The sequence below is a fragment of the Uloborus diversus genome, chromosome 4 (assembly GCF_026930045.1).
Source record: "Uloborus diversus isolate 005 chromosome 4, Udiv.v.3.1, whole genome shotgun sequence".
In the NCBI taxonomy this organism is placed as follows: Eukaryota; Metazoa; Arthropoda; class Arachnida; order Araneae; family Uloboridae; genus Uloborus; species Uloborus diversus.
The window spans coordinates 136,498,307-136,509,015 of NC_072734.1; the positions used below are offsets into that span (position 1 = coordinate 136,498,307).

The window sequence follows — 10,709 nt, forward strand, 5'->3', positions numbered from 1 at the left end:
ATTTTCTATGCTACGGCTAATGTTAAATTAAGGAGTCATTGAGCAACCTCTTAAAACTCGAGTAAGAAACTAAATTTTTACAGCATAATACTATTAGTAAGTGTGAAAAAAACAGGAGGTGTCCTGAACTCTAGCTGAAAAAAAGTTTTTTTGAACCACTCTACTTCATATATTACAATCGATATTCCACACAATTTAAACCTGCGTCGCGCATCTGCCTGTGTATCGGTAGTCCTATCTCCTCCGAACTGTCAATGTCTACCAGGTCAACACTGGTACCGATGGATACAGAACAACCGGAGAAAGCCATTTCGCCCTGTTTCACCCGTCTAAACCTTACGAGGTTGGACACACAGTCCCGAGGATGTCCTGAGAAGATCCAGGAATGTCCCTAGGACATCCAGGGGTAAAAGCATTAAAATCATAAATTTTCACCCGTCGCAGGAAGCATTGAGTCACCGCAGGTGGAGAACGGGAGTTAGCGAGTGAAGCGAGCAGAGGTAGGAACCCCCCCCCCCTCAGTTAGTGATGCACGAGTGCAAAGGGGAACATATCAAGTTTTTTTCAGTTGCAAAAATTCCATGTGTGAGCCTTTTGGTACACGTCAAACATCTGATCTGTGATCCAGTTCGTTTCACACGCCATGCGTTTTCTTTTTACGGGATTACATTAAAGACTATTTATCAACTCTAGATGACGGAAACACTACAAAAACTTGAAGTACGCATTTGTGCAGCATTACGGACTGGATTACAAATTAGATGTTGCATAACGAAAAGTTCCAACATTGAGCATTTGTAATTGAATAGTTTGTACAATGCTTTCACATTGCACGTTTTTTTTTCATTAAAAAAAAAAACATTTCTCTTTAAATTCAGGTATCACTTATCACTTATGTGCAGTAGTTTCCAAAATATCAGTTCTTGTCTATCATTTGTGCTTACCCTGTATTTTAGAGCACTAATCCAATTTATTATGTAGTGCAGAGGTTCCCACAGTGGGTGTCGTCGGACCTTGGAGTGTCGCAAAGAGAGGCGAATGGGGCTGAAAAGTTTGGGAACCCCTGATTAGTGTAACTCCTAAAATATTACGCTTCATTAAAGTTCTTCGAAAATGATATTTATTCCTGCAATCCTTGAGTGCAAACGATCAAAGAACGATTGAAAAACGATTGCACAAACAATCCTTAATTGTCAGTTTTTTTTTATTTTAATTTTCGACTGACGTGATTTGTCTTGACATGCCTTATATTTAACTGCAGAAAATCTTAATTTTCGTGGAAGAAAATGAGTACGTGTTTACCTGCCGATGGCATGGGATCTTGTACCATCTGGTGGCAGCACTCGAGAGCAGACAAGCAACATGATTTCCATAGGAGCAGCCGAGAGTCGTCCACGAATGTTTCTGACAGCTCTCGGCTGACATTGAACGGATCTGCCTCGTAAGATGTGTTTGAACGCTCATCAAATAGCAGAGAAAGCTGATATCTGCAAAATTCAATATTAAATTAAAAGGGAGAAAAATGGCAGTCGTTGGCCGACAGAAACTATGTTTTTCTTTACAAATAATAAAACTTAAAGTTTGTCTGGATCTCAGTCGGGATATCTCTCTGTGACGCGCATAGCGCCTGAACCGTTTGGCTGATCTTCATGAAATTCGATACAAAATTAAATAGTTTGTAGCATGGATGTGTGCACCTCGAAGCGATTTTTTCAAAAATTCAATTTTGTTCTTTCCTATTTCAATTTTATGTACATTTTACAGAGCAAATAATCATAACATGGACGAGTAAATTACCAAAGTGTCACAACGTGGAACCGTAACGTGGGCGAGCAAATGAACATAGCAAATTGGCGGGAAATTCATCATCCATTATTTGTAAATATACAGGCGAACAAAAAGAGACCTTTTATTTTTTTACTGCGGGCAAAGCCGTGAGGGTACAGCTAATATTGAATAAAATAAGCTTATAATATTGAAGCGGGAGCTTACAATGTAAAAGCGACCTGAATTTACGTTCGGGAAGGCGGAAATTCCGGAAAATTTACCGAATGGAACTCCAAACTTTTCCAAATGATGATAATTTTTCCAAACAGAACTTCGAATTTTGCCGAATGGGGATAATCTTTCCGAATCGTCAGACAAAATTTGCCGACCAAGGAAATTTTTGGAAGGTCACAGTGACCTCACTGACCTCTCATCGGGGCGCCCCCTTTGTTGAAGGTATATTGAAGCAACAAGTCGAATGGAGTTTCAGTTACATTTATCAATTCAACATTATAAGATTTTGTTATTCAATAAAAGCATAGTTTCTGTCGGTCAGTAACTTCTTGATGATTCTCGAAAAAATGTCCCGTGCGTAACGCTAAGTTTTTAATTTTTCCCAACTAACCAAAGCCTTCTAAAAATAATGCTGTTAGGGAATAATTCACATGCTTTAATATACTATCAAGGCATAACAGTTAATCCCATATTTAATTAATAGATACAGTGAAACCTGTGTAAGTTGACCACTTGCGGTGCAGTACTTTGGTGGTCAACTTAGACAGGTGGTCAACTTATAAAGGGTGGTACTGATTTTTATTTATTTATTTATTTATTTATTTATTTTATTTATTTATTTATTTTTTTTTTTTGTCATTTCTTGCATCATGTATTCCTTTTTTGACAAATTCACTTACTCTCTCTGTTCAACTCACTTTCATTGTTTAACATTACTTTGAAACAATAATTAAAAATGTTATTCAAATATTTTTGTTTTTTCCTAACTGTAGTTTTAAAAATTCACTGTAGTTTTACACTGTGGTTTTAAAAATTCCATATGTGTCAGCTAATTTTTTCTTGCTTTCCCCTTTTTCAGTTAATTTTAATATCTCATATTTTTTGTCAACCTCAAGTTCAACCAACTTTTTTTTTGAAGCCATTTTATGTAAAACTTATAACACAAAGAGCAACAAGCTGGACTCTCATAGTTCATGAAGGCTGTGGAAAATGAAAATATTCTATCTCTTAATCCCTTGCACCAGAAATAAATAACTTTACTCTTAAGCACAATTCCAGTGTTGCCACAAAATATTGCAAGTAGAAGAAAAGACTTAGTACTTTTCTACTAACGCTTGTTTTAATTGAACAGAGTACGAAAGCCCATCTCATATAGAACAAAAGAAAAACAGCTTTAAACACTATGTCATGCTTGAAAACGTTCGACCGGAAAATGCGGAGCAAGATAACTTTTTTGCGGAGCTACGGAGTTAAGCTATTTTAGCGGAGCAGTTGGCAATCCTGCATCAAAGCATTAAAATTACTCATAGAAAGCTTTAAAAATAATAAATAAAAATAAAATAAAATAATTTGCTTGATTAAGTTTTAAAAAATAAACCAAGTGGTCAACTTGCAAAGGGCTTTTTACAATACTCCAAACCAAATTTGGTGTACATTAGTGGTCAAGATAGACAGGTGGTCAAGTTAGAGAGGTGGTCAAGTTACAGAGGTTTTCCTTCATTATATAAGATAGGACTGATTCCGTTCTCAACTAAAGCGGTCAGCATAGGCAGGTGGTCAACTTACAAGGGTGGTCAACTTTACAGGTTTTACTGTACTTGAATAAAAAAAAAAACTTAGCGTTACGCGCGGGACATATTTTCGAGAATCGTCCTTCTATATTATTAAAATCTGTCCTCATTTATCGATCAGTCTGTAAATCTATTTTCTCGGAATCTGCCTATTTGAATCTGCAAAAATTTGGAAATGTTTCACCGAGTAGTAGCCAAGCCTGTCGCCAAATATCAAACGGACACAGCTGCGGCCCATAATAATTCTGTAAATTTTGAAATACAATGAAATCCTTCAGAAGGACATTCTCTATGAAGAGAAACTTTCGAAGACCGTTCACTTTTCAGAAAAACTTTTTTCTTCTTTCTCTCTATAATTTCTAGCTGTTCAATGTTAATTTCGCCTCCAATAAAAGACTACATAGTTCCAATCTTCACTGAGTAACCACTTTTGTTGGTAGGGGCTTGGGATCATCTTCTTGCACGAATCTTAACATTACCTAAAAAGCTGAGCTACCTAGTTTCTATTTTCGATTCTGTGATACAAATAGAAATCAATAGATACATAGAAAATATGATTTCTGCTAGATATAATTGAAAAACTAGTATGTTGTGCACATCACGAGACTTTTTCTTATAAATTCTGATCCTCCCCTCCCCCCCATACCTGACGAGGAGGCAATGTTCCTTAAAAAGATTACACACGAAAAGCTTGACGACCGTCCCAATTTTCGAGTTATCGCAAAAGCGCAAAGCAAAGAGCGAAAATAGCAATTTATTTTAAAAGTCTTGCTTAAACTAATTACAAATATTTTATTTGTTAACAAACACAAGATGGTAACAGTTAAAAAATTTAAATCATTGAGATTTTCCCATAGAGTAAAGAAATAACATAGAGAGGCCCCGCTATACTAAGAAATTGAAGCCGGAAGTTGCACCGCTGTATCCCAAGATCCTTAGCTTCTTGCTAAATATCTTGAGATACATTTTGACTCAAAATATTCCATTACTGAATCTCAATTGGTTGTTAATTTAAACTTAGATATTGTTGCAAGGTTATGAGGCACGTTTTTGAAATTACATTACAACATGAATTAAAATGTAAACCAATCAGTCAGTTACGTTATTTGGTTGCTATCATAACCCCACCCATAACTGCACCGCTGTATCCCATACTTCCAGCTTCAATTTCATCTCCTTTTTACCATAGACGGGGCCTCTCTATGTAAATTTCTTTACTCTATGGATTTTCCGCTCATTTTCCAACAATTAAAATCTCGTAAAATATGTAGGCGACAATCTATTGCGATTTTTATCTTTCTTATTGTTGCTTTAATAAAGCTATTTTTATTCGCATACTCCTCTTGAAGCGATTAATGCCAAAATTGAACCAACGCCTGTTTACGTGTAGGTTCCCATTTTTCCCAAATTTTATCAAAAACGTAGCATTACTTCTTGAGATCTAGCACTCACAATGAACAAGAAAAAACGTTCGATTGCACCACTCCCTTTTGAGTTATTAGCGCCAGAATAGAATCAGGTCTTGTACTTTCTAAGGTCTACATGTCAATAAATTTTTGTTTGATTCCTTTCATTATTTCTTGAGATACAGCAAACAAGAATCGAGAAAAAAAAAAAGTTCGATTGCTCAACCTCTCTTCTGAGCTATTGGCACCAAAATGGAATCAGCACCTGTTAAGAGCAACTTATAGACCAAATTTTGTTTGATTTCGCCAGTATTTCCTCAGAAAGTATCCTGGGGAATAGCGGGCACGCATAACTGAAGAAACGTTCGATTGCTCCCCATCCGCCTAGGGAATTCGTGCCAAAAACTAATGGGAACAAGTTCACATGGGGGCACAAATCAGTACCGAATTTCGTTGATTTTATGCGGTAGTTTGTGCTGTAGAGCAGCCATAGAAACCCGGTCACACACATCAGACACCACGCATGCACACACACACATTTTCGACAAATCGTCGAAATGGACTCAGCACACCTAAAAACGTACAAATCCTTCAAAATTTGAAAATTTGCACGAAATCAATACCTTTTTCTATATAGAAAGCATTGGTTTCGTGCAAATTTTTGAATCTCGAATTTTTACGGATTTGAACATTTTGGCGTGTGCTGAGTCCATTTCGACCCATTTTTGGAAAATGTCTGTCTGTCTGTGTATGTGTGACCTTTACAGCAAAAACTACGGTATGAAACCGAACGAAATTTATTACTCATATGTGCCCCATGTGAACTTGTGCCCAATAGTTTTTAGGCGAAGTTTTCCAAGCGGGGTGGAGCAATTGAACGTTTCTTCAGTTATGCGTGCTAGCTATTCTTCAGGAAGTAACTGGCAAAATCAAACAAAATTTGGTCCATATGATGCCCCTAACGGGTACTGATTCAATTTTGGTGCCAATAGCTCAAAAGGGGGTAGAGCAATCGAATGTTTTTTTCTCGATTCTCGTGACTGCTATATCTCAAGAAATAATGATCGGAATCAGACAAAAAATTATCAACAGTTAGACTTTAGAAGGTACAAGGCCTGATTCTATTTTGGCACCAATAACACAAAAGGAAGTGGTGCATTCGAACGTTCTTTCTTGTTCATTGCGAGTGCTATATCTCAAGAAGTAATGCTACGTTTTAGATGAATTTGGGATATACGCGACCTACGCATAAACAGGCTTTGGTTCAATTTCGGCTCCAATCGCTTCAAGGGAGGCTGCAATTATTTTTATCAATTAAAAATAGTTTTATTAAGGCAACAATAATGTTACAAATTCTGTAAATAGTAATTATTGTAGTATCGTAACCTGTAAATAGTTTCCCGTAATGAATATACAGTGACTATACATTCGGCTGAAGTATCCCCACTAGCAAAATTTCTTGCATCAATCTTGACAGATCTTGATATTATACTGACGGCGTCAATATTGACGTGTTTCATACTGCATAAAGCTTGCATAAAGATTAAAAAGCAATATTACAATAACAACACGTATGCAACATTGCATTCATCTTAAAATATCAATATTGATATCACCTTACAATAACAACATTGCATACATGTTGACGCCGTCAAGATGTATTGATTTCATGCTGTCGCCGTCAAGGTAATTAGTACACAATAGAACAGGTGGACCTTCGTTGATACTTGCGCATGCGCACAGTTCTTTTTACCCAGCGTCCCTCGCATTGCTGGCCCATCTTCCTGCTTCGACCTTCGATTCAGTCGGTTCGTTCAGAAGCGAGTTGCACGTGGCGTTGCATTCTTTAGGCTTCGTTAAGTTGGTTGCTTAGTTATTAGTGTGGAATAGTATTGTTTTAGGAAAAACTTATGAATGACTGATAACTGCATTTGTTTATTAATATAGTATTAAACAAGTCATATCGCAGACGATGTGCGATCAATGTTAGAAATGGCCGAAAATAACTTTTTTCGTCCCTAGACTTTGAAACAAAGGACATGAAGCCCAGAATTTCGTATTATCACTTCAATCTCACGTAAGATTAATTTTATTCAATGGTTATTTATGTTATTCTTTAAGATAAATTCATGTGTTTTGTTCATGGGATATTTTCAGTGCTGACATCCATTTGGAAATGTACTTTATTGTATTTATTTACTTATTTATTATTTTGCTTTCTTTACTCTTAAATGTGTTATAAAAACTTCCGCAATTATTCCTAACTAGGCATTTTATGTCTTTATAATACAATTAGAAGCATGAATTAAAAAAATAAGTCAAGTATTACGCAAAACGAAGAAACTTTCATTTTTTAAATTAAATTGCAAGTACTATTAATACCTTTATATGAATTTCCGATCAGATGTCAGCTTTAAGGAAATATTCTTAGGCTAGAAAACTATCTTGAAGAATAACAGAAATAATTAAAGAATGAAATTTAATTCTCGAGTTTAAAGTGAAAATAATACAAATAAATAAGTAGATAAAACACCTTGCAAACGTGCTGATTTCATACTGTCATGTCAATGTATCCTGACATTTTCCTGTCATATCAATACGTATGCAATATTACCAAAGCAAGATCATCTTGCCTAGACCTTGATTTCATGCTGTCATGACAACATCTTGATATTTTCCTGTCATATCAATACGTATGCAAGATTACAAAAGCAAGATCATCTTGCCTAGACCTTGATTTCATGCTGTCATGACAACATCTTGATATTATCCTGTCATATCAATACGTATGCAATATTACAAAAGCAGCCTACCTTGATATTTTCCTGATATTATGCTGCATACACCTTGTCAGTCAATATTGTGGCAGCCTGCTGACAGCATAAATGGAGTAACATAACAACATTGAGGCAGCATTAATGCAAGATGATTTTCTTGCATGTCAACCTTTATGCAATACTGAGGCAAGATATTTTGCTTACTGGGATACGGTCCCCTATTTTTTCATTAATAAGATTTGTGAATGAAAAGAAATAAGAAGGTGTGGAACGGTGTAGCATTTTCTGGAATAGTTGAGAGATCTCTTTCGGTGTGTATAAAAAGCCGTTATGCATGATAAAAAGTTAGTTTCGATTGAGAATTTGTACTGAGAGTATATTAGCTCTGTTGATTGCGACGCATTTCGCTGTGTTGTTTTTCGTATTTGGAAGTAAATACGTGTGTAACCGTTGAGTTTACGGTGTTGTGTGATATTTGTTTAATTGCTGATGATTAATTTAGCAGTTGTTGACGATCTTCCCTGTACATAGTGTAAATAAATTTCCTGTATTCTTAATCAAGAACTGTGTCGTCCTTTCAAGAAAGTTGGAAGTCGCACCGGATCCGTTACAATAAGAAAGGCAAATCGCAACAGATTGTCGTCTGCGTATTTCACGTGATTTTAATTATTGAAAAATGATCGAAAATTCATCGCAGGGACAATCTCAATGATTTAAAAATTTTTAACCGTTGCCATGTTGTGTTTGTTAGCAAATAAAATATTTGTTATTAATTCAAGCAAAGCTTTGGCTTTTTGATATAACTTTCAATTCTTGCTCTTTGCTTTACTTTTGCAATAATTCGAAAATTGTAACGTCGTCAAGCTTTGCATGTGTAATTTTTATTGTTGAGAATATTGCTTTCTCGTTAGGTATGGGGAGGGATCATAATTCATAAGAAATATATGAAAGAAAGTTTCGTGGTGGCCACAACATTACTAGTTTTAAAACTGTATAAACATAAAATATATTAGACTAAATTAATAATAATATATTGTGGTATGAATTGCAAGAAGTTTATTCGAAGATCACATCTCAAAAAGAACCATTTGTTATGATCCATCAGTGGATAGAATCCTTAGGGAGGTTTCACAGTATAGCATTAATAAAGTTTGAAATATAAGAACAATCCTCTCCTTACTCGAAACTTCTATCGTTCCAACTTGTAAGTCGCGCAAAATCACAGCACTAATTCTCCCAAGATAATCCAGCTAGTTTTAAAAAGCTCTAAATTCTAAACTAAAATCTTTTAATGATACATAATATTAATATGCGCAAATAATTTTTCGCCCCTTTACTAGCCAATAATAGGCAATTTACGTGAAATTTGGGACCAAATTGGAATAAAAAAAGAACTATTTATCGGATTTTTTTTCGAATTATAGCCTATGTTACTCAGTAAGAAAGCACCTCTCATATAGTGAAGGAATTTTTCAAATAGTTGCAGTGGTTCCGGAGATTACCTGGAACATATAAACACACAAAAATCCGCCCTCTGTCTTTATAATATTAGTATAGATTATTTTTTGCTAACAATTAAAAAGGGGAAGTATGTTTACTTTATAACTACTATTAATTTTCATTGTTTTTGGAAACAATTAAAAAACAACAATGTCATTTCCGTCTCAGAAAAAGCTTGCGGATAAGAATTTCAAAGCGCTCGCATAAGATGTTTCACTTCAATAAATATACGAAATTAAAACAACAATTTCGTAAAAAAAAACCGATATTAAAACACATTGAATTTTTAAAACATTTAACCTAATAAAATATGAAATAATGTCTACTGCTCATGACGTTTATGACAATAGTAAAAGAATCTTTGCTACTTCAAAGATAAAATCTTACAATACGTACTGAAGTTTGAAATTGAAAGCGGAAGACGGCATGTACTTGTAGCATATGGCACAGACATCCAATCTGTACTGGTCGTACGGCAGATATACCTTCTGCTGTGTTCTGCAATAAATAGAAGAATTGGTGGGCATAACAGAAGTGGCTAGAGCTGTAATGTGTCTGATGCTGTGATGAAAGAAAATCTGCAAGGAAATTTGCGCATCAGTGAATCACAAACGAAATCATAAATCTAATTTGTGAAAACTGACAAAATAATTAAAACATCATGATGTCGCGTGATTACTCGCAGCAGTTAATTGCTCTAAATTTGTAGATAATATGCTGAAATTGGACTTTATTTCATAAACCCTCAAAAAAAAAAAAAAAAAAAAAAAAAAAAAACTCCTACTCCTTAGAAGTTTTTGGTTACATAAAAATTAAAAAAAAATTGCTTTTGTTCGAATTAATTTCTAATAATTTAAACAACGGTTTTTTTTTATTATCAAAGTTCAAAAGCTTTTTTTTTTTTTTTTTTTTTTTTTTGCATTTTGGCACGTAAAGAAATCTATGGTATTATTTTTCATAGTCTCCCCAAATATAATACCGGCACTACGCACTGGAAATTAATCAATTTTGAAACTGTTTTCTGGTTTCAGTTAACAATTAACCGTATCAGAACTTCAGAAAAGGGTGGAGTGCATCCCGATGACTGGGAATTGCATAGTACTGCAGAGTCGGAAACGCTTTTCTGGTCGGTAGACAAAGCTTTGAAAACTTTGTTTGACCCATGTTACTTTTATTCGTGTAAGATCGCTAAAACAAGCATTGATTGACGTGGCAGCTTTTCATTTCTGATATTTCTGCTTACGCCACAGAGGCAGGAAAGCAGTTCATACATTGCATTGTTATGGTTCCCAGTCATCGGGGTTTACTCGATCCCTCCATGAAATTCTAAAACGGTTTACTGAAACATCCTGTATAAATTTTATATATCAATTATAATTGCAATGCTTTCCAATCTGACCGCTCATTCATTTTAAACTAATTTTTACAAATGTACAACATTATGTAGGGAACTG

General features: G+C 35.0%; 1 protein-coding gene across 1 annotated transcript in view; it reads right to left on the reverse strand.

The window, feature by feature from the left end:
• LOC129220848 (calcitonin gene-related peptide type 1 receptor-like) overlaps positions 1-9,782 on the reverse strand; it is a 67,773-nt gene extending 57,991 nt beyond the window's left edge. The window contains exons 1-2 of the mRNA XM_054855279.1: positions 9,643-9,782; positions 1,303-1,487 (exon numbers count right to left, since the gene is read on the reverse strand). Coding sequence (XP_054711254.1) covers positions 1,303-1,487; positions 9,643-9,782 — 325 coding nt within the window. The remainder of the gene's footprint in view (positions 1-1,302; positions 1,488-9,642) is intronic.
• Between the last annotated feature and the right edge of the window lie 927 nt (positions 9,783-10,709).